Source organism: Aulonocara stuartgranti, assembly GCF_965226115.1.
Source record: "Aulonocara stuartgranti genome assembly, chromosome: 20".
Taxonomy (NCBI): domain Eukaryota; kingdom Metazoa; phylum Chordata; class Actinopteri; order Cichliformes; family Cichlidae; genus Aulonocara; species Aulonocara stuartgranti.
The window spans coordinates 34,637,182-34,660,748 of NC_138956.1; the positions used below are offsets into that span (position 1 = coordinate 34,637,182).

Below are 23,567 nucleotides of genomic sequence, written 5' to 3' on the forward strand. Positions count from 1 at the left end.
TGTTGTTTTTCATTTCATGATGCTTCAAATGCTCTCATATGGTGAAAGGTCTGATCTGCAGGCACCACAACTCTTCTGCTATGAAGCCATGCTGCAGTCCTGGAAGAAATCAATCATTTAGTAAATTAGTGATAAAGTCAAGCAGAAAGAGAACTGAGGCAATTGACTGAGCATGCGCTGCAGCCAGGGGCACGGGAACATTTCACTATTAGAAGGGGAAGAAGTTACAGGAGAAAAATCATGAAGCCGAAGATGAAAAGAGGATGACTTCGTCTTGTTGTCGATTCTGAGGTGTGAAACGCTCAGATGTGCTCAGTGACTTCAGGCGCTTTCACAGTCACTCGACCTGAAAACATCCAGAGAACATCCTGTGGATTTAATAAGGACAACCTCAAAGAGAAAACTAACGGGAAAGGTGCAGAGACCATAGCTGTCACCAGGGGGCGCCCTTCACTGTAACTTCAACTGCAGCCATCCATCCTGCTCTTTTCTGTTTTAAATCAAATTCAGTGGCAGATCTAGAAAGTTTTACATGGAGGCGGGGTCAAAGGAGGGGCAAGAGGTCTAGGCAGGTGGGACATACCTCTGAAGGGAAGTATGAGAAAATGCCCTATATGTAAATGCAGTCAACAAGATATCCACAAAAACCTTTAAAACTATTTATTGTTTCATCATCTCTTCTAAGAAAACAAAGTCAGGGTGATTTTTTACAAGCAAGTAGAAAAACTTTGTTCATTACCTGCAAAACTCACTGGCAAGACATTAACAATCATGCGCAGGTCAAAAGTCTATGAAGGTGCCCCTGTCCTGCCCTGTGCTCGCATCTTATATATCAAAGCAGAATAATCAGAAAATCCTCACTATAGAGGACAGAGATCAGTTATAAATAAGTTAGAAAATATCTGTAAATAATTAAGACACATTAAAAATAAACTGCTGAAGGTAGAATCCATCCATGCATCCATCCTCTTTTGCTTAACCAATTCAGGGTCGCGACTCGCGGGTGAGGATGAGTCAGTAAGTGGACAACTCAGACCTAGGTAGAGTGACCAGGTATCCCTCCTTACGATTTACTGCACAGCGATTTTATCCCCCTCTAGACGCTCTAGTTTCCAAAAATCATCACTGCAAGACAGACCTGTCACTAAAGTCTGGATCTTATTGAATGACTGTGAAGAAAGCAGTAAAGATCATCACGGGCCTCCTGCACTTTAACATGTCGCTGTCTTTTGCTGCATGTACGCAGCAATTCTCCACAGTGGAAACCTACAAATCACAAGCTACTCAGATGTTTGTGGAACATGAGAAACTGCCAAAAATATCCGTGTAGGTTGTGAAAATGAAATGCAGCTACGATGCAGACAAGAAAACTTTTACTGGCTGGTGGAACATGAATGTAAGAAAGGCTTTTCTCACGTGAGCTTCACAGCTGATCGATGCATCCCCACTGAAAGCCAAATGAGACTTGAACCAGACTGAGAGGCTCCTTTCATTACCAAGAAGCTCATTCAAATAAAATATGTGCTTCAAATGCCAAACTCCTGTGTCACACACACTCTTTGTTTTTTACATTTAGTTTTCTGGGATCTCGTCACAATACGCACAGCCTGTGTAACCTACCAACTGTGGTGACCTGGTGACCCCTCCCTCTGTCGCCACCTTCAGGACAAACTCAGACTTCATGTCCTGGAGGACCTCTGAGTGTGGCAGTCCACTCTCTGAGTGTTTTCTGGCTGCTGAGAGAACAAGATGTCAACATCTGCTGCAGCTGTTCACTCCCCAGCCGTTTACTGTGTGTGTGTGTGTGTGTGTGTGTGTGTGTGTGTGTGTGTGTGTGTGTAACCAGCACTAACGGCTAACGGATGCCTCTGTGAACATCTGTAAAAAAAGTGTGGGTTTGCTGTGGTTTCTGATGTTTCATGACGTTCATCCGTACTGTTATTGCCCGGACCCCTCACACACACACAAACAGACACACACATTCAAGGTGGTGGAGGGAGGTAAGGCATCTTTGGCCGGCCTCAGACCACCAACCGCCCTCTCTTTATCTCCTTTTTCCTCTCTTAGCCTTTTTTCTGGCTCCGGAAAACCAGAAGCCTCCTGCGTTGCACAATTTCGGCCCTCAGCAAGCAGCCAGCAGGAGGCTCTGAGTGGGTGGGGGCCAGGGTGGGAGTATGGTGTATTATTGTCTGATAATAGCATATGATGCTCTGTGAGACCTGAGGCCTCTGTTAGCACTGCTGACATCTCACTGTGGAGTTTGGGTGATAAGTCCCATTAAACCTGCGGGACTTTCGGGGCCTCCGTGACATTCAGTGACCCCTAAAGTGTTCGTAACTTTGTGTTCATTTAAATGTAACTTTACATGGAAAGACTGAGATTTTTTCCATCAGTTTACATTCAGTAATCAGCAAGTCAAAGCGTGTTTCTAGCAGATTTGATTGAAAATCAAAAAATGAAATCTCTCATTGATGAAGGTGATCAGACACTTTGCTTTGGCGACTTCCTGTTGGCTTTGCTAATCCAGCACATGAAGACACACGGAGCAGAAACAACACACTTCAGAGTGAATCAAAAGCAGACGATCGTAAAAAATAAAATAAAATAAAATAAAGTGCAAAGTAAAAACAAAGTCAGCCGTGTTTACACTAAACAGGCTCTCTGCTTGCTACTGCTGCAGGCGACGATCTTTACTGTGTCTAATGACTTGGTGTATTAGTGATTTAACATTTTTGTGGTTGTTGTGCGTTGGTTTTACTGTTTTTATATTGTTCTTTGTGGATGATTGCTTCAGAGTCTGTCTGTTTCCAATAAGGGGCAATAAAATAACTGACCTGAACAGTGACATCAGCACCCAGAGGTCACTCACGGTCATGTTAGAGTTTCTTATGTGATTTAAAAAAGCTCAGGAAGTTAAAAAAGAAGAATGAGTGATTCATTTGGAGATTGAGCTTTTTGGTATTTCGACAAACTGGATTATATTTTTATCACTGATTGATATTATGCATGATTATGTTTAATCTGACAAGTATTTTCTGTTTAAGTTCTAACTATGCCATCCACTACATTGCTGTGCCGGCATGAACAAACTGAATAATACTTCAGATTACATTTATTCCATTCATTAATATACAGAAAACATACAAATATAGTACTTTTTAGTTCTGCTTTGTGGATATTATAAATGGAATCCAGATTGAAGGCGAAACAACAATTCTTAAGCGAGCAAAGATCCAGATACAAACAGGCAAAATAAAGAAGAAGAAGAAAGAAGAAAGTGTACTTTATTGATCCCCGTGGGGAAATTCCTCTCTGCATTTAACCCATTCACTCTGTGAAGCAGTGGGCAGCCATTGGGGGCCCAGGGAGCAGTGTGTGGGTACGGTACCTTGTACACAGTATATATATATATATATATATACATATACATATCCTGTGGGGATCAATAAATAGATAAAAGCCACTGACATAAAGACAAGAAAGCTCCTTACCATGCATGGAGGGTTTCACCCCAAGTCCAGCACCCTGAGGCTGTACGCTAAGCGGAAGGAAGGGGGCCGGGGACTGGTGAGTGTCAGCACCACAGTCCAGGATGAGACAACAAACATCCAAGAATACATTAGGAAGATGGCCCCAACTGACCGAGTGCTCAGTGAACACCTCAGGCAGCAGAAACCCAAGAAAGAGGAGGGAGACGAGGAACCATCATGGAAGGACAGGCCCCTGCACGGTATGTACCACCGGCAGATAGAGGAGGTGGCTGATATCCAGAAATCCTACCAGTGGCTGGACAAAGCTGGACTGAAAGAGCACAGAGGCACTAATCATGGCAGCACAAGAACAAGCTCTGAGCACAAGATCCATAGAGGCTGGGGTCTATCACACCAGGCAAGACCCCAGGTGCAGGCTGTGTAAAGATGCCCCAGAGACAATCCAGCACATAACAGCAGGGTGCAAGATGCTAGCAGGCAAGGCATACATGGAACGCCATAACCAAGTGGCCGGCATAGTGTACAGGAACATCTGTGCCGAGTATAACCTGGAAGTCCCGAGGTCAAAATGGGAGATGCCCCCAAGGGTGGTGGAGAATGACCGAGCTAAGATCCTGTGGGACTTCCAGATACAGACGGACAAAATGCTGGTGGCTAACCAACCGGACATAGTGGTGGTAGACAAACAGAAGAAGACGGCCGTAGTGATCGATGTAGCGGTTCCGAATGACAGCAATATCAGGAAGAAGGAACACGAGAAGCTGGAGAAATACCAAGGGCTCAGAGAAGAGCTCGAGAGGATGTGGAGGGTGAAGGTAACGGTGGTCCCCGTGGTAATCGGAGCACTAGGTGCGGTGACTCCCAAGCTAGGCGAGTGGCTCCAGCAGATCCCGGGAACAACATCGGAGATCTCTGTCCAGAAGAGCGCAGTCCTGGGAACAGCTAAGATACTGCGCAGGACCCTCAAGCTCCCAGGCCTCTGGTAGAGGACCCGAGCTTGAAGGATAAACCGCCCCCAGGGGCGTGCTGGGTGTTTTTATATATATATATAATAGTAATATATAGTAATATAGTAATATAGTATAGTAATATATACAGTAATATATATATCTCGGTCGTTGTGTCCTTGGGCAAGACACTTCACCCGTTGCCTACTGGTGGTGGTCAGAGGGCCCGGTGGCGCCAGTGTCCGGCAGCCTCGCCTCTGTCAGTGCGCCCCAGTGTGGCTGTGGCTACAATGTAGCTTGCCGTGAATCTGTGTGTGAATGGGTGGATGACTGGATGTGTAAAGCGCTTTGGGGTCCTTAGGGACTAGTAAAGCGCTATACAAATACAGGCCATTTACCATTCATTTGTCAAGAAATGTAGAGGGAACATTATTATTTTTTATTATTACATTAAAGTTGAAAGTCTGCACTTCAAGCACATATTGACTGCTTAATGTAAAATCCCAAAACTCAGAGTTTCCCCACGTAAGGATGAATCAGATATTAATAATTAATCAATAACTGATCAGACTTTATGTTAAACTGAGTTTTTTCAAACCTGTTTTCTGGAACGGGTCCTGGATTTAAAGCCATTTCTAAAACGTTGAGTTTTACGTGTGTGAGGCAGCTGAAACTAAACCCAGGCTGTTAATGTTTATGCATTGGATCACATGAGTGATGAGTTCGTCCTGGTAGCTGTCAATAAATGCTGCTGTCAGAAGGAGGGGGGAGTGGAGGAGTGGGGACCCAAATGTAGGAGGCAAAATAAGATGTGTTAAATAACAAAAAGTGAGTCATTTATTGGGCTGGAGACAAGGTCCACAGTAAATACAGCCAACAAAAATCTAAAAACACAGGTGATCACAGAGGACGGCACACAGGAAGCAACAACAGCAGACACGTCTGAAAAGCTTTACCCTCACAAATTTCTCTTCAAGGTTGTGCGAGCAGCTCCTGTCTGCAGAGGTTCATGGATTTATTTATTCACTCGATTGTTCTGATAATGAAGAAGAAGGTCCTGAGCTGATGTTTTCCTCTGGTGGATTTATGAAGGTTCAAAACAGAGAGAGATCAGAGGTAATGAGATCCTGAGAATCTAAACATGCACGTTTCTTGCATTACAGTTTATCTCTGACTGAATTCTGACAATAAAACCTAAACTGCTGCAGATCGTTTTACCTGCAGCATCAGGTCACCTAAAACCCGACAACGCTGCTGTCAGCTGCTGTGACATCACTGGGCTGGACACCCTTAGGCAGCTTGGTCTCTGATTGGTCAGTTTTCCTCTTATTCTTAGTGACCACTTTCCGTTTTCTGGTTTGGATTCCATCTTTCTTCAAGGCCAGCGGGCGATTCACCTGCAAACATTTAACAAAGACTCAGCCTCAAAGTACAAGGAACACCTTCTTTGCTGTTTTACTCTTACTAGAGGAAGTAAAGCATGTGGCCAGAGCAGTATTTTAGTTTGTAGTACCCGGTGTAGTCTGTAGTAGAGTCCGCAGGCGTTGCAGACGGCTTCTCCTGCAGAGTTTCTCCTCCACAGCGTCGTGTGCTCAGTCAGACAGTTGACACACTGAGTTCCTTTCCTCTGAATCCTGCTCTGGAATAACACACCATACTGTTTTGAAATATATTTTGAGGTAATTTAACACAATTTTCTTTTTCAAACACGACGTTTTAGAGGGAACAAGAACAAGTTTCCCACAGGAAATCTGATTTTTTCAGTAATAAATAAGAGGAAGAAAACTGGCAGGACTTTCAGTGCATGCCCCTCATCCAGCAGATGGTGGTGGATCTGTTCCTGTTGTTCAATTATTTTCTGAAGCAAAAGCCTCAAAACCAGAAGTTTTACCATCAGAATATAAATGAAGTACCTAAAGTAAAAGTATTCACATTCGTCATATTAGAGGATCAGAATTACTGATCGGTTATTGTGTCACTTTATTGTTTCAGCTGGAGGTGTTTTCCATTACTTATATGGGCAGGGTTAAATATAATAATACTTAATAAGAAGAAGAAGAAGTAGCTAAAAATTTTAAATAATGGTATGGAGTACAAAGTACATTAAAAATAGTATTTTCAATTTAATTTTATTTATACAGCGCCAAATCACAACAACAGTTGCCTGAAGGTGCTTTATGTGGTAAGATGGACCCTACAGAGAAAACCCAGCAAACATATGACCCCCTATGAGCAAACACATTAGCGACAGTGGGAAGGAAAAACTCCCTTTTAACAGGAAGAGACCTCCAGCAGAATCAGGCTCAGGGAGAGGCGGGGCCATCTGCTGCGACCGGTTGGGGTGAGAAAAGGAAGACAGGATAAAAGAACAGTATAACAGCATCTAAGTAAAAAGTAGTAGAAACGTGTCAATAAAGTAAAAGTACATTAAAATTGTGCTTCAGTAAATGTACTGAGATACATTCCATCACTGGTCTTGTCAGCAGAAATAAAAAGGTTTACAGCCTGATCGCAGCTGTTTTAATGACCTGCTCACTTTTGAGTTTGTTAGTTTTATGACTGCTTTGACTGACCCAGCACAGGCGGGCGTCCGCTGGGCTTCACCTCCACTCATCTGAGTCTCTACAATGAACCTCTAGACCTTGTTTTTGTATGAACAGACCATCGGAGCAGTCTGTGCTGCAGTGTGACTGAAATTTTGTGTTTTTGTTTCTGAATCTGCGACCACGCAGGGGTCCACATGGGTCCAACTGACAAAACTGATGTCATCAAATGGTGAGCATGAAGCTCCGCGCAGACGTCCAACTTTTTAATGACTGCTTGGACTCTTTCACGCAAACATAAAGTGCACCCAAATGCCCTTTGAGCCGACTTCAAGCAGACTTCAAATAAGTATAACAGAAATAACTCATCCATCATCTATGCAGTCGTTCTGGTTTGAAACCGAATGTAACCCCTAGTTATGTGCACAAATTAGTTAACTAGCATTTAACTAATGATCTCTGTGTCTGTGCACTGCCCCTGTACAGCTTAAGGATGCTGCTTACTAATGCAGCAGCACCAGCTGCTGAACAAACGAGCATTTGAAACGTGTTCCCTTCTAACTCGAACCAACCAAATAAAAACTGTAAAAAAACAAAAATGCAAAGGTCCCGACGGCACAAACCGGAGCGAAGCATCTTTGCGTCTACGTCCATCTTTTATAAACAGTCTAGGATTTTAACCCCAACCACAATCTTTTCCTCAACCTCAGCAAACAGCAAAAGCAGAAGTAAACAAGGAGTGAAAACAAAAGTCTGCTGTGAGTGAAACGGAACACAAACCAAGCTCCCCAACGGCGCACTACACCTGCCTTCTTACACTGTTACCACCATTGCTTACACATTTACAACAGCACTCCAAATAATGGTTATCAATTAGTTTCCAAAGCAATAATTAGCTCTTAATATTTATATTTTTATTCCTCGTGAACAGTAAAAAAAAAAAAAAAAACAATTACCCAAAATTAACTTGAAGTTTTATTATAAAGTGTTAGATGGTGTTGTTCATATTGTTCATCACTGGGCATCATAAATAGTTAAGAATTAGTCTGTCAATCAGAGGAGCCACTGAGGCAGGCAGCTGTTCAGGGCCCACGCCAGTAACTTCAAACTACAATGACCTGATCTCCCTAAGAATGCCTGAGCTGGAGTTTTGATCAAACCTGATAACTGATGCGATCAATGAAAATGGTAAATGGCCTGCATTTGTATAGCGCTTTACTCAGTCCCTAAGGACCCCAAAGCGCTTTACACTACATTCAGTCATTCACCCATTCACACACACATTCACACACTGGCAATGGCAAGGTACATTGTAGCCACAGCTGCCCTGGGGCGCACTGACAGAGTGAAGAGGGGAAGAAGAAGAAAAGAGGAAGATGAGAAAACTTTGGCTTTAAACAGTGATTTAGCAGCCACACCAGGCAGAGCAGCCTGGTGTGTTTATCTCCGCAGGCTGTCACATGACTGAGTTGAGGGTGTATGGCGGGAGTCAGAGTCAGAACACCACCGGTACACTGTAGACCGAAGGAACTAGGAAATATGGCATAAATATCTTACAACCAGCCAGCTTGGTCCTGGCATCATTACTGAGCTAAACCTGGTCTCTTCCATTTCTACAGTTGCTGGTTTACTCTCTGTTTTATTGGGCACCAGTAACAGAATGAAAACTGCCATCTTGAACAGTTTTCTCTAGTTCACTGATGACAGCTGTGTCTGCTGGGGCTAACTGCCAAAGCTGTGAATGCTAACTTATGAAACTGAGACGCAAAGAAATTTGGATGTGTATGCTAAGGTACTCTGATTACTCTGATGTACTGGTGTAAATTACTGTGCTGTGTGTACTTTATTGTCCATTCATCCATTCTCTTCTGCTCATCCTCATCAGGGTCACCCATCCCAGCTACCACAGGACAAACAGAGAGACGACAACCGCTCACACGTACATTCACACGTATGGGTAATTTAGAATTCTAATTCTATAATGTGAAATAATTTACTACATCACTTCATTAAGTTTTCTCAGAATGATTACGTTTCTGGCACCAGCAGGAAAGAGAAGGGTTTGGTCCAACCTTTAAATGTTAACTATAGGTTCAGGATTCCACTTTTAACTGATTATACTGTATGTACAACGTGCTCTGAAGAGTCCCCATGACAGGACGTCATGTTCCCGTTTGTCATGTCAGTTCAGTCATCAGAAACAAAAAAAATGATCTTTGAAAGTGATATACTTTCTCACTTATATTACTATTTTTAATGTGAATTTCTGCCAAAGGCCCCAACAGACACCAGAATCATCAATGACTGCAGCTTTGCAAGCAATTTTTATTATATAAAAGATAAATTAAAATAGATACAGATGCCTGTGAGGGACTTAATTAAAATTAAAACAATAATGTAAACTTCAAAAACAACTCTTCATATATCTATATAAAATGTTATATATAAAAGTCCTACCTGCTGTACAGTGTAGAATTTTAATTTTCTGATGCTCATTTTAAATTGGTGCAATATTATCAATAAAACACGATTTTCAAATTAAAACGTTAATACAATTTTTCAAATACGTGTGTGTCATCTTACAGCTCGTCTCTTCGGTCTCAGCAGCGGTGTGTTGTTGGCTTCCTGTCCGAGGCTGCAGGTGTTACACAGGAGTCGACCTGCAGCGTCTCGCCTCCACAGGGGGGCGCTCTGCGTCCCACAGCTCACGCACTCGCGCTGCTCTGAGCAAACGATGACAAATTACACATCAGCACAAAAGACACACACGCAGATCTACTAGCACAGGCAGGTAATTACTCACCTGGTCCACATCCCTGCCCCCAAGACAGACTGTCAGGTAGCATCCAGTCACCTGCAGAGGGGGAGGAGGGTGTGTACAGGTTGCCATGGTAACTGTTACATCCAGGTGTTGAGGAGAGGAGGTGGGTGGGGAATGGAATCAGAGCATGATTACTATACAAGGATGAAGAAGATGGAGGTGGGATGTAAGCAGGGCTCGGTGACTGACAGCTGGAATCATTCAGCCAGAGGCAGGGGGTGAGGAGGAGCGAGGGAGGGGCCTCTTGGGATGTGCATGGTGATTGGAGGAAAGTGTCTGAAAGGACAGGCCCCACCTGAAAAGAGATCATATCAATGTAAGAGAAACCTGCATCTGACATCTAACAGATCAGCTCATATCAAAACTACCACAGGCTCCCTGACCCCTGAGGAGCCCGGCTGTGGGGTCAGTGACCTAACAGAAAAGGCGTAACAAGAATAAATAAATATATCATATATACATCAATATATAAATCAACTAAATATCAGATGAGGAAACTTTGTTATGTTTGATGAAGGTCAGGCGCTCTGGACGCGTCACAAAAGAAGAAACAAATAATTTCCTGTAATTACTTTTAAAATGGCCTCAGAAGGCCTCGTTCTTTGAGGAATATCAGGAATTTTTGTAAGATCAGGGCCACATTCATCGAACCGAGCTAAGCTGCAACCCCTTTAGTCCCCGGGTACCATCTCTGATACACACGTTTTTTGGGTGTTTTTGAGACATCTGCATCATCAGTGTGATTTCTTTCCCCTGAAAAGCCTAAATAAATTACACAATACTTTTTTAAACATTTTTTTAAATGCCAGACGTCGCAAATACGATACAAATGTAAAGTCATATGCAGAAATTCAAATTTCAAGATTTTTTCAAACTAATTTGTCAGATGTTTCAATAAACTCTCCATTTTCCAAAAAAAAAAATTCAATCTTCTTTCAAAGAGCTAAACGTGTGCATAAGAATCACCAAATAATTTATGGCGAGCCAAATAACATTTGTCAATAACATTATCAGGACGGCACTTTTTACTTCTGTACAGGTAAAAGCACATTAAAGCAAAAACATTAACTACTTATTCAGAAGAAAGAAAACCCCACTCCATATGTTTATTGAACATCAGATTACATACTTCCATACTTGATTACATTTTGACTCCATAAGCAGGAATATAATAAAAGACTCTCACCTTCGTACTGAAGCTTGTTTCAGATCTGTTGGACGTCACAGCAGAAGACCAATAAGCTAACGGCAAATAGTTTGACATCATCGCTGAATTTCTAAGAGGAGGAAAGAAAAATTAAAGACTGAGTGAGTGCTCTCTCTAACACAAAGGATCACTGCTCTATTTTCTGATGGTACTCACAGAGGCTGAAGAGCTTTGAGGGCTTTAACTTCCTCTGAATGCTGCTCTGGGGTCTGAAGGAGGGCGACCAGGAGGAAGAGGAGGTGTCTGACTCCTCCTACAAATTCTGACGTGGGTTTTTTGAAGGGGATTTTTTTTATTATTGAAATTTTGAGTTTCCAGTGTTTACATAGCTGTTATCATTTACTGCTGTAAACATGGTATAATATGAGATCACTGTCAGACTACTGGAGTCCAGGTTCAGCCCACAACTGGCCTCAAAAACACATCAAAAAGTATAGAAAAGAAAAAAATTCTTCTTCTACTTTTCCTGGTCTGCTGTTCCAGTTGTGGACGCTCTAGTTAAACATCGCCACACACAGTACTGAGGTCAGTGTGTGTACAAATAATCACTAATCCACAGGTTCAGTCTGCTCTTACACTCCGTTTCAGTCAGTTTTCTTTACTCTTGGTTCTGTAAGATGTCAGTGAGTGCATTCTTTGATATGGTTGTCTCAGGCACACAGCTCACGCTGTAAACACATCATTATTTTCAAGATTAATCCTCAGAAATTACATATTTAAAGGGAAAAAATGGTCAGGAACCAACCCAACTTCTCCACACTTTACTTTAAATAAAACTCACAACATGTTTCATAAACAGAACAGAAACAAATATTTTTAGAATAAAAATCTGCTTGATTTCGTGTGGGTTTTTTTTTTCATTATTCCATCCTTTTACCAAATGGAGACCCAGTGGAGCTAAACATTAATTCCTTTTAGTCGATAAATTCAGTGTGTGGAAATTTAACTGTATTAGGTCATTTTCTCACGGTTATAAGTGGTTACAGAAGAGGTTCAGGCTCAGGAAAGACCGTCAGAAATCTTCTGTGTGAGCTAAAGTTCATAAAACAATGAGGATTCAGTCCGAAGGAGAGGATTTAGTAAACTAGATAATAAATAAATATATAAAACAAGATTAACTGGTATAAGAGCAGCTGAGAGATGGTAAAGATCAGCGGTCAGTTCAGAGGCAGGAAGCGTATCCCTGTATTAGGGCAGGGTCTACCATACTGTTCTGCAATGGTAGGTCCACTGAGAAGTCAGTGGGCGGAGCCTGGAAACGTTGGCGGGGGGGTCGCCCTCCCCTTTCAGGGATGGGCAGCTCTGAGTGGTGAGCAGGAATTGGCGAAGTGAAGAAATATGGATGGAGGAGAGCCTGCAGTAAGGAGGAGAGGACAGGGAGAGCACTGATCAATAATCAGGTTATTAACCTTTATCTGAGTGATGATGGGTGATAAACAGACCACAGTGATCAGGGAAAATATAACGGCTATGTCCCAAGAAATGATTCTTTATGTAAAAATGAGAGGACCTCTGACCGAGCCCTGAGGAACTCCGTTTTTAAACTTAAGCTCTGCTTCAGGTTTCTTACCTCTCTGGCTGAGCAGCGCTGTTTAGATGGATACACCAGGAACTTATAGAGCAGGTCCACTGCCTGAGGGGGCGTGTCAGGGATGATTTCCTCCAATGGGATCGCTGGATTCTCCTTAAAGGTGATTTTATTGTAATCTGGCAACTCCACAATCTCCTGGAGACAGACAGGAGAGGGATTAAAATGTTTTAACCAGTTTCACAGCCATAAAAGAAAAGAACAAGACAAAATTAAACTTTGCATTATTTTACCTCAGCCTTCAGATAAAATCTCACACAGACCACAAAAATGGCACCAGACTTCAAACAGTTGTTGGTTTTTAGAGTAAATTACACAGGATCAATTTTAGGTCCAGTTTAATTTCTCTACATATTTATCATAATTTACTGCTAGTCTACTGGATTTCCTTTAATCTTAAACTAAACATTTTAAATAAAGCTAACTGGAGACCAACCAATATTTCAGGCAGATGATTGCAGGCCTATCACATATAATAATATACTGATGATGATTATAATGTAGACTATGCACTAAAAAAAATTATTTTTAAAAAATAACACATTTCGTCTTTTTAGCACATTTAAATTTAATGAACATGGATATCGGCGGATATTTATATGCACTATGTGCAAAGATGAAAGAGTAAACACTGCCACTGAGTGAATACATGTGGAAATTAGGCATCCTCATTGTGTTTACATTTTCAGAATATCAATTTATATAAAAGGCAGAATGTGTGAGATGATAATTTGATATAAAGCTTAATAGTTTAACCTAATACAAAAAGATCCCTAAGAGAATGAATGTATATTAATGTAACGTCCCCTGAAGTGATGGAAAAACCAGTGTGTGTCTTACAGGCCAACTGTCCTGAGTCGGGGTTCCCAGCACTCTGAGGACACAGCAGAGCTGCTCGATGTCGTTCTCTCCAGGAAACAGAGGAGACGAGTTCAACAGCTCCCCAAAAATACAGCCGACTGCCCTAAAACACACACACAAGCACTCACACACGGACTAAACAGAAAGCTGTGACTTCAGACTGCTGCTGCCCCCTGCTGTTCATCTCTGATCACTGGACCCATTTACACCTGAGCAGGAACTGTGAACACTAACAGAGTGAGTGTACGGAAGCTAAAGCTTACTCTTTCTATGTTACATGGTCCCATGTTACATAGTATGTTAAAGAATAATATATAATAAAATACGCTGATACAGGAAAAGAATACAAGCATGCACAACAGAAACAAAAGCATCCAGGTTTATTGAGTAAAAGCTAAACAGCGGAGGATTCACAGTAGATAATCAAATCAAATCAAATTTATTTGTATTGCACATTTAAAGACCAAAGTACACCAAAGTGCTTTCCAGTAAAACCATGATACAGATAAAATCACAATATAAAATATGAATTACAGATATAAAATAATTACATAATATAAATGCAGAGCCAGGTGAAAAATCACACTAATTAGCCTCGAATGCCTGGTTAAATGCAAGTCTATGTAATGTAAATCTATATAATGTAATGTAAGCTGTAATGGTCGAACAACAGCAAAAAAATAATACTGTGGGCGCTACTTTTAGCAGCATTTTCAGGGTTGTACTTACCACAGGTCGACTCCCTCGTCATACTTTCGGGCTCCGTACAGCAGCTCAGGGGCTCTGTACCATCTAAACACACAGTGGTCAAATGTAACTGAGCACATTTACTGCACATTACTGATAAAGTACTGATGTCCAGTTGAAAGTGGTGATTATTTTAGAATGAACTGAACCAGCAAGTCACATGACATGGCGACTTTAACATGATTATTATTCACAGGCGTAATGAGCACCTCAAATCTGAATATGTGAATCTGTTCTGTGACACATTTGTTCACCAGTCGAGCTTTAAAGCAAGTCTGAGTGAATATTTAAAGTATCATCTGACTGCATTTTACATGTCACCACGTGGATTTTTCCCAGCAGCACTAAAGCTAATGCTGTGTTAGTGCTACTTTACTTTATAGAGCCATTTTCTGTATTACATTCAGCCTTTTAGATACTGCATTACTGCATTTTATATACAAAAGTACTTACTTTTAGGTTCATTATATTGCATTTAAATTTTCACTCGAGATCTTTCATTTTACTGTCATTTTTCTATTTAAATGAGCATTTTGCTCTTCGTGTTTTGTACCTCACTGAGTTCTTTTGGTAAGTCATACTGTATTTTATTTTGATTAGCTAAAGCTAGCTGCTAAATAAAGTCATATTTACCTGGTGGCCACCTGGTGGCTGTACAGCCTCTCTCCCTGCTCGCTGAATAGCCGGGCCAGACCAAAGTCTGCAATCTTCAGGTGGCCTGAGGAGCTGATGAGCAGGTTTGCTGGTTTCAGATCCTGCAAACACACAAACGTCACTTTATAATGGTTTGATTTATTTTGTTAAAGCAAAAGAAACCCAAACTCTCCACATATTTCACATATTTTCAGCTTTTCATTTATTATGAATAACCAACAGTATTTAAATATCCTTGTATGTTTAAGTGTTGCTTGTTACAAACGCAGGATTCACTGAGAAAACAGTCAGATGACTCATTAATGATAATAACTGTTAGCTGCGCTCACCCGGTGCATGACATTGTTGTGATGCAGGAAGGCCACACCCTTCAGCAGCATCATCATGTAACTTTTGACCTGCGCAGGGGTCAGAGGGCGCTGGGAATTCCTGATGACCTCAGAGAGGTCAGACAGCATGAAGTCGAACACCAGGACGAAGCCCGTGCCGTGAGGAAAGACGTCCTTCAGCTTCACCACCTGAGGAGGAAGTCACAGAAAGAAGTCCTGCATCCCTTCAGACTCCAGACACTCTGCAGCTTCTTATAATTTTCTCATATAGCCTAATCTCCTTTTTATTAACATGTCTGTTATGCTCGGCTCTGTTCTTGCTGCTCTGCTTTGATTGTTTATGTTTTCCATGTACTAATTTTTGGTTTCTGTTATATCTTGTTTGTGATATCCCCCCAGCCACCAGGGGAGCTGGAGTATATCCCAGCTACCATAGGGGAGAGGCAGGGTACACCCTGGACAGTCTGTTGCAGGGCTAACACATAGAGACAGACAACTATTTGTACTCACATTCACACCTATGGGCAATTTCGAATTACCAATTAACTGCATGTTTCTGGACTGTGGGAGGAAGCCAGTGTACCCGGAGAGAACCCAGGGAGAACACGCAACCTCCACACAGAAGGGAGTCGAACTCATAGTCAGGACCTTTTTGCTGTGAGGCAGCAGTGCTACCCACCGCAGCACTAAACACTAATCAAATTTTAAGATTAAAATGACTCTTATCTGTAAAAACTCTCTGCACATTCACTCACATGCTCGTTGTCCTTGATCTCCTGCAGTGCTTTAATCTCCCTCAGAGCCTGGTTCGGAATGCCGTCTTCCAGCCTCCTCAGAGCCACTTTCTTCAGAGCCACCGTCTCCCCTGTCTAACACACAAGAGCATTTCCATGTCACATTTCTAAGCCGCTGAGGTTAGACTCCAAATTTAATGCTGATCGGATTACACAAAGAAAAGGGGGGGAAAGAAATGAGGTAAGATGCAGACATAAAAGCACCAGTCCGTCACCTCAATATGTTTGGCCTTGAAGACTATGCCATGAGCTCCTTCTCCTGTCCGACCCAGAATGTTGTACTGCTCCATGTTTTCATGAGCGTGTAAAACAGCTTCAGTTAATCTGGATTTAATCTGGTCACAACTCTCACTGATTTTTTTTTTAATTCAAAGAGTGGTTTGAAGTAAACCCCCAATGATGTACAAATTAGCTCCTTGGAGCAGAAAACCAGAGAGAGGAACGCCAACCTCGAACTTCACTCATAAATTAAGCTGTTCACGATGCTGCGCACGTTTTCTCAATAAGATATAGTTATTAAACTATTATCTTAAGCCCAGTAAAAGTTGAAACCGTTAACTTACATTCGGCTTGTATTACATATGCAACAACAAACAGCTGTAAAGAAAAGTCTCTCAGAAAATAAATCCTGAGACAGCTAGCTGTTGGCTAACGTTGCCTTGGCAACGTCTTAACTCCGATTACCCAGCTAAAATTTTAAAACTTGTTACTGTTTAACTTCTGCTCCCGCAGACACGCACGCTTGTTAAGAAAGAAACTACAAAAACGACGATATGTAATTTTTTAATACGCATTTTCATTTAGGACGTTTTAATAATTGTTTCGTGTTACAGTAGCTAGCTACAGATCCGCCCGTGGTCTGCCATGTTTGTTTACAGTGACGTCATGAGACAGGACCACCATAGAGCCAGAGCAGGTAGAAAGCATTAGGCAGAAACAATGTTTTATTTTATTTTATTTTATTTTTGATTCTTTTTTGTTGTTCTTGTTCGCTGTTTCATTTTTTTAACGTTCAACTTTGTTTTTCACCCTAGTTTATAAAGCACGTCTTTTGAACTGTATAGAGATGTACTTGATGTGTCTAAAATTTAAAATCTGCTCAGGCAAATCCTTCTAATTTCCCTGACCGACAGACAGACTTTTTTGAATCCAATTGGGAAATTCTTTTTTACAGCAGCACGATAAAGAATAAAAAATTATTCACTCCGTACTGGTATTGTACATAACGAAAAAGGCTTTCTATTCTAGTATATTAAAAAAAATAAAGTAAGGCTTTTTTTGAAATTCCGAATTTATGCTATCATTAGTTGACAAGCGTTTGCTGTCGTTTTGTCTTTTCTGTTCTCACAAAATCTATTCTTTGGGTTTATTTGGAAACCCGGAAGTACTTGTTCACAGTTTCTTCCCATCCGGTGTAGAGTGGCGTGTTTACGTCCTGTGTTAAGCATGCTAGCCGGAGAGTTTGGTGTCCAGAAACATTAACGTTTACGACAGAGAAATCGGGTAGTTGGCAGCTGGACTTTATCTGCAGCTCAACCGGATGTTTTTTCTGTTGTTTGTAGCTTCTTTAAAAGAGAAGACAGTGAAGAAATGTCTGCTCCCGACAATGCCACAGCTAGACCTAACGTGGACCAGAAGGTGCTGCAGTATGAAACCTTCATCAATGAAGTCCTGAAGAGAGACTTACAGTAAGAAGACACTACCGCTGATGTCTGAACACAGTTTATTATGTCCGTACAGAAAGCTTTATTCAGTTACAGAACTTTAAAAACTAAAGTAAAAGAAATGTAATCTGTAGTTAAAGTAGTGCAAAATACTTGTGTAGATAGATAGATGTAGATATGAACTCAGATTTTTTTCCTGGCAGACTTTGAGCAGGTAGTAGAGGCGATATGAAGGTCAATGAGGAGTGACTACAAATTAAAGTAATTTAAAGCTTAATTAACAGCCTAATAAATGTCAAGTCTCACAGCTGCTGATTGTATAATAGTGCTGGTGTCATTTTTGGTCCCCCTCTGTGCCTTAATTACTTGCAGACTGATTATTAAATACTTACACTCACAGGTCACTTTATTGGGAATACCTGCTCAACCCAAATATCTCATCAGCGATTCATATGCCAGCAACTCAATGCATTTAGGCATGTAGACGTTGTCAAGACAGCCTTTGCGTGCAATGTGTTTTTAATACAGTGGGATTGTCATACATGTCACTGCTGTGCCAGCACTGCAACAACTGGGTCAACAAACCAGACAGAACTGGAGCGTTTTGACCACACTAAGAGGAAACATCTCAAATACCGTACTGCTTCACATTCTGCAGCCTGTACTGCAGAGCAGAGCTCAGCATGAGCTAACAGAGTGCGAAGCACATCCAGTTATGTTAATTTACAGCTTTATATTGTTATTCTTGCACACTATGACACTAGAGTAGCTTTGCATGATTCATAGTAATCATGCAAAGCTACTAATTATTACTAAAATAAATTTTTTTTGCCTTTGACATGACTGGTGTAGCTCCTCAGACAGCAGGTGGGTGGGCTATATTAGGGATATCTCTTCTCAATGACATCATACAGATTCAAGACTTGGAAAAGTATTTAGAGGAATCTAAGGCCTTAGCCTTTGGTTCACATGGGTTACTTGTACATGCACAGACCCGACTGGTTGTGTTTAATGTGAACACTGAGAATTTTATTAGAGTGTAAGAAAAGAAATACAGAAATTACTTTGTACAATTACAGAACAAAATGGTGCAAAAATCTAAAAACTACATGTAAGAAGGAGCTCAGTTATATAGAAAGGATACAATAATGAGTTTGAATCTGTTGTAAGTACACATGTGTGATGGATAAGAAGGGTAGATCTAATCTTACAGGTATTTATGTGGTTCTTCAGGTTGGCATCTGACTGTTTGGTGACACAGACTAAAGAGCTGAATTATTTTGGTCCATCTGAAGGCGTTAATGTTCTCTGTAAATCAAGTGACGGCTGTCGTTTGGCAGGAAGGTGGTGGAGCAGAGGGATCAGGTTTATGAGAAGATCTCTCAGTACCTGCAGCTGAAGAACACCATACAGAGTCTGCAGGTAAACGCACACAAAATGTATTGTGTTATTTTGAAGGCCTGTAGGTTTTTCAGTTTAGAAAAGAAGAGATTTCCACATTAAACTGGAGATCGTTGTAGTGATTCCCAAGTGTTTGTGCTGGCTGTCATTCTCTGTTAATGTTAAACGCTTCAGTCTGCTGGTTAATGAGCTGCAGACTGAACTCTGCTGATACAGACACCTCTCTCTGTAGCTTCTCTGTGTGAGCTGTTTCTGTAATTCAGCACACTCTTCTGTGAGGAAAGGTGGAGGAGCTTATCGCACCTCCATCAATACAGCTGAGCCTCACTGCAGCTGTTTATCCAGCAGATCAATACGTGTGGCTCATTAGGCCGAGAGCTGTGAACCCAAACCTCCATCGTCTGGATCAAAGAGCCTGAAACTACAGCTGGAAAAAAAAAAACATTCAGACATTTTGCCTCCACTTTTCAGATATTTGAAAAGATACTTTTTTATTTGTTTTTATTTTATTTAGAGGATAGAAGTTTTAATTTTAGTTTTCAGATATTTTTAAAATAATTTTCATAATCATTGATGTCTGTGTAGGTTTTCAGTCATCCGGGTCATGGCAATCTAAGGAGCTTGGAAATAAAAGCGACTCAACTTCTTTAAGTTTCTTGAAGACGTTTCATCCAAGAAGCTTCTTCAGTTCTAAAACCAAACAGTGGAGAGTCCCAGGTATTTAAGTCCTAGTGGGAGTTGTCCCATAAGAGGGTCGTTGACCGACTATTGATCGTGTGCCTCATCACACACCTTGGCTCATGTGATGTAGTATTTTGAATTCTCCACTATTTGGTCTTAGAACTGAAGAAGCTTTCCAGCTGAAACGTCTTCAGTCGCTTTTCTTTCCAAGCTCCTTACATATTCACTGATATATTTTTCTGCGGAAACCCCTCCAAACAAGCCAAACTCATTCAGTCTCTTTTCTAACTGTCATGTCATGAACTTTAACCTCTAACATGCTAATTGAGGCCTGTAGATGCTGAGATGAGTACTTTTTTCTCTGAGCTTGGGCCGCCTGTTCCACGAGTGAATGAAAGTCACACTCTTCTTTGTGTTCCTGCAGGAGGCGGGCTCTCAGCAGCTGAAGACTGACGTTGATCTTGGCTGTAACTTCTACGTTCAGGCTGAAGTGTGAGTTGCTGACACACGAAGGTCATCAGCAGCTGTTCTGCATTCAAACAGGCACAAATGCTGCATTTAGGCTAATGAAATGTGCTGCGAGACTCCAGAGAGGCTAGAGGATCCGTGCTCTGTGTTTCCGAGAGGAATTCACTTCCTGTTTAAACTCAGTTCTCGTTTTCTTTTCCTCCATCAGCGAGGACTCATCCAGGATGTTTGTGGCCGTTGGTTACGGTTTCTTTGTGGAGATGACTCACGACGAGGCTCTGAGGTTCATCGAGAAGAAGACGAGTCAGCTCACAGCGTGAGTTCATTGTCACTGTAACACTGTTAAGATTAAAAGTAGGAGAAAAAAGTATAAAAATTTAATTGTTTCAGATATGTTTCAAATGAAGGTCAGGATTTCACTTTGTTGTGAAATTATTTGAAAAAAATATGTTAGAACTATTTATTTTGAAGTGTCCTGATTTTGTTTTTAGATATTTTTGGTGGGTTTTCTGAACATCTATGATTTTATTATTAATTTTATCTTTAGATATTTCTCAAGTATTTTTTTCACACTTAAATTTTCCAGTTTAAAACATTGATATTTTTGTTGTATTTTTTTTTTCTGACAAATTCCTGTTTTTATTGTACTTAAAAATTACGTTTTATTTGTTTTATTTATTTATTTAGAATTATTGGAATTATTGCTATTTTTTTATTTTATATCTTTTGTAAGATTTTTTTTTTAAATTTTTATTATTATGATTGATTATTTTTTTATGATTTGTTGTTGCAGACTGTCTATTAGCTAGCTCATGTTAGCTCTTTGCTAGCACTGTCACTTTCTCTGAATGAGAGATGCTAGCCATGCTAACCCTGTGTTTGTGTTACAGCTTCACTGAGCAGCTCACAAAAGACTCTGCCAAAATAAAAGCCCACATCCGCATGGTGCTGGAGGTCAGTTTCTTCTCAGGCGGATTATAGGACAGTTTTTATATAATAATAGTTTCTGTTGGGTGCAGGAGTTTTCCTCTGGCTTATACTTAAGTACTAAATAACTTGTTACTCATTTCTGAGGATTTTACAGTCAGTGAAGTTTGAACATTGAACTGGAAATAAAAAGTTTTGCCCACCTGATGAAAAATAATCAAGATCAGATTTGAATATGTTCAGTTAAAAAACTGTTTTTCAGTATTTACTGGTGACAAAAGGGTTAAAATAGTCAGATTTATCTGATTTATAATCAGATGTTAAAGAAGCAGGTAAAGAATCTGATTGGCTGCTCTTTTCTTCTTCATGTTTCCCTCCTCAGGGTTTGAGGGAGCTGCAGGGCCTGGGCGACCTGCCAGAGAGCAGAAGAGGAGACGTTTTTTAGACTTTCCCGCCTGACCAGCTGCAGAGGACGGGTTAACGAAAGCCGGCTGCTGATGTCAACGGTGTGCTTTGGGAAAACAGGGTCGAGGAGAAGGAAAGGCTTCAGGTCTAAAGCCTGAAAGTCGTCACAGAGCTGAAGAGGAGGATTAGTGCCTGAGCCTTCTCAGAGTCAAAACTCACAGTCATGAAACGCGTACACTCGACGTGACTTTGTGTCTTTGTGAAACTCGTCTGTTGAAAATCAGAGAATATTCCTGTTTTTTGTTTTTTGTTGTCTTCAGTGTCGCATTGAAAAGGGGGCTGCTCAGAGATGATCCTGCAGCCTCTAAACAGACACTTTCAGTCAATGTGACAAATTCAGGTTCAAACAAACCTGATCTCATAGGTTGAAAACAATGTGACAGGAAGTGAGTGATGTTTCACTGTTTGGAGTTTGAAATAAATTGTTTTGTGAAAATGATCCAGACAGCTTTCCTTCCTTCGGTTTGTTGGACCTGTGCTCAAGGTGTTTCCTGGGCTTTCATAGAAATTCTTTGGATGTTTTACTGAATCTTTGAGGATTTCACTTTTTTTTCCCCTGACTAGCTGTTTTCTAAAGTTCTTTGAGAATGATGTGTTTATTCAGGTGTTTCAGGACTTTTAGCATCGTCCAGCCTCCTCCTGGAAACCCTGCTGAGGCTGATCCGACACCAGGATGGGTCCACATTAACGGGTGGTTACTCTCCTCTCCTGGTTCTCTCTTGAGCCATCTTGAAGTTTTCTCATCTGTTTCAGTGGTAATACAGATGTCTGTTCTCCTTAATCTTCTCTTTAATGCCCAACAAGTTGAAGGCTTTAGACGCAACACCTCCTCATCCGGCCTCCACTGGGAGACACTTTGCTCTCCATTCAGCTTGCTGACAGCCGGCCTCTTCTACGGCGGTCAGCCATCCTCCAGGAGTGGGGCTGGTGACTCCCCTTTGCCAAACACGGTGTGTCTCTGGTTTCCACAGTTCAGTCCAAGTTCATGTTCTCTTTGATCCTGCTGCCTCATTCCCACCATCTTCCTCCTCGACTGCTGTTCTCTTCCTGGACTAAGCAACACGTCTTTCGCTTTGATGATGTCACGACAGGAAGCTGAAGAGGCTCCCAGACCAGCCCTGGCTGTTGTCATCACTCCCACCTGCTGCAGTCCGCTGCTCAGACAGCCTCCTCTGCCCCCCGCCTCCTCCCTGTCCCCACTTCACGCTCAGCTTTGGCCATATTTGGATCTCTGTACTGCCACACTTCTCTGGCTCTCCCCACTTTGAGCTTTTTGTACTATTCCTTTGTACGTTATTCCTCATGATAAACTTTTTACATGTCAGTAATTTTTTCAATAATATTTTTAAATGATGTTCATTCATTCTATGGACTAATAAGCTTCCAAAACAGGTTTCAGTTATTTTAATATTTTGAAATATTTATTTTGCTGAACATGTGTCCATATTTGTCTTATTTTCTTATTGTTAGTACAAACGTAGTACAATTTTCTCTATGTTAGTACTTTTTAATTATTTCTACTTTTTTTTTATAAATATGTTTCAGACATTTTACTGATTTAAAAAAACATATTTTACTAATATAACATTTATATGGAGTAATTTAAAAGATGAGTACAGCGACTGTGACTCACGTCTTTCCACCATTATTTCAATCAGAATGCTTTTGTTGTTATCACATTATAAAATACAAAAAATCGAGTGCGAGTTCTGTCTCAAAAAAAGAAAAGTCAGCAGAAGATGATAAATAATGATCAATATTAAGGTGTCAAGCATGAAAGAGACGGTGCTTTACAGTATTCAATTTCAGACAGTAACTGCACTGTTTGCCTTTGTTTTGATGGACTTTTACCTTCAACCACCGGGCAACAGGTCAAGCAGAGTCCAGAGTGAGAAAACGTCTTCTGCTCACCTTCAAGGCCATTCATAACCTCACACCTCCTTACCTGTCTGACCTGTTAAGCACCACCTTTTCTGTCC

The 23,567-nt window shown here is 41.1% G+C and overlaps 3 protein-coding genes across 4 annotated transcripts; 1 reads left to right on the forward strand and 2 right to left on the reverse strand.

The window, feature by feature from the left end:
* Positions 1-5,009: 5,009 nt before the first annotated feature.
* LOC309697400 (erythroid transcription factor-like) lies at positions 5,010-11,254 on the reverse strand. Of its 2 annotated transcripts, XM_082519281.1 has the most exons (8): positions 11,166-11,254; positions 10,989-11,079; positions 9,938-10,097; positions 9,785-9,835; positions 9,565-9,704; positions 5,952-6,077; positions 5,657-5,835; positions 5,010-5,513 (listed from the first exon to the last, which is right to left on the reverse strand). In XM_082519281.1, exons 2-7 carry the CDS (start codon positions 11,067-11,069, stop codon positions 5,674-5,676), a joined length of 720 nt encoding a protein of 239 aa, XP_082375407.1. In that variant the 5' UTR covers positions 11,070-11,079; positions 11,166-11,254; the 3' UTR covers positions 5,010-5,513; positions 5,657-5,673. The 2 variants fall into 2 exon arrangements, with proteins under 2 accessions (XP_082375407.1, XP_082375406.1); XM_082519280.1 differs by having other exon boundaries at positions 9,785-10,097.
* cdk20 (cyclin dependent kinase 20) lies at positions 11,171-16,893 on the reverse strand. Its single transcript, XM_082519279.1, has 8 exons — positions 16,198-16,893; positions 15,944-16,057; positions 15,189-15,377; positions 14,839-14,960; positions 14,188-14,250; positions 13,438-13,561; positions 12,580-12,735; positions 11,171-12,363 (listed from the first exon to the last, which is right to left on the reverse strand). The coding sequence occupies exons 1-8, from the start codon at positions 16,270-16,272 to the stop codon at positions 12,172-12,174; spliced, it is 1,035 nt and encodes a 344-aa protein (XP_082375405.1). The 5' UTR covers positions 16,273-16,893; the 3' UTR covers positions 11,171-12,171.
* Positions 16,894-17,278: 385 nt separating this feature from the next.
* uxt (ubiquitously-expressed, prefoldin-like chaperone) lies at positions 17,279-22,027 on the forward strand. Its single transcript, XM_082519282.1, has 6 exons — positions 17,279-17,670; positions 18,987-19,068; positions 20,153-20,220; positions 20,405-20,512; positions 21,087-21,150; positions 21,506-22,027. Exons 1-6 carry the CDS (start codon positions 17,573-17,575, stop codon positions 21,566-21,568), a joined length of 483 nt encoding a protein of 160 aa, XP_082375408.1. The 5' UTR covers positions 17,279-17,572; the 3' UTR covers positions 21,569-22,027.
* The last annotated feature ends 1,540 nt before the right edge of the window (positions 22,028-23,567 follow it).

Bases quoted from the DNA above. Each gene is read 5' to 3' on its own strand.
- LOC309697400 (XM_082519280.1), bottom strand. From the start codon at position 11,069: ATGATGTCAAACTATTTGCCGTTAGCTTATTGGTCTTCTGCTGTGACG. The intron at 9,705-9,784 runs GTGAGTAATTAC...TCGTTTGCTCAG, and splicing joins GGGGCAGGGATGTGGACCAG to AGCAGCGCGAGTGCGTGAGC. The intron at 6,078-9,564 runs GTAAGATGACAC...GTGTTATTCCAG, and splicing joins TGAGACCGAAGAGACGAGCT to AGCAGGATTCAGAGGAAAGG.
- cdk20 (XM_082519279.1), bottom strand. From the start codon at position 16,272: ATGGAGCAGTACAACATTCTGGGTCGGACAGGAGAAGGAGCTCATGGC. The intron at 15,378-15,943 runs GTGAGTGAATGT...CTTCCTCCTCAG, and splicing joins AGATCAAGGACAACGAGCAT to GTGGTGAAGCTGAAGGACGT. The intron at 14,961-15,188 runs GTGAGCGCAGCT...GTGTGTTTGCAG, and splicing joins ACAACAATGTCATGCACCGG to GATCTGAAACCAGCAAACCT.
- uxt (XM_082519282.1), top strand. From the start codon at position 17,573: ATGTCTGCTCCCGACAATGCCACAGCTAGACCTAACGTGGACCAGAAG. The intron at 19,069-20,152 runs GTAAACGCACAC...GTGTTCCTGCAG, and splicing joins ACACCATACAGAGTCTGCAG to GAGGCGGGCTCTCAGCAGCT. The intron at 20,221-20,404 runs GTGAGTTGCTGA...TTCCTCCATCAG, and splicing joins TTCTACGTTCAGGCTGAAGT to CGAGGACTCATCCAGGATGT.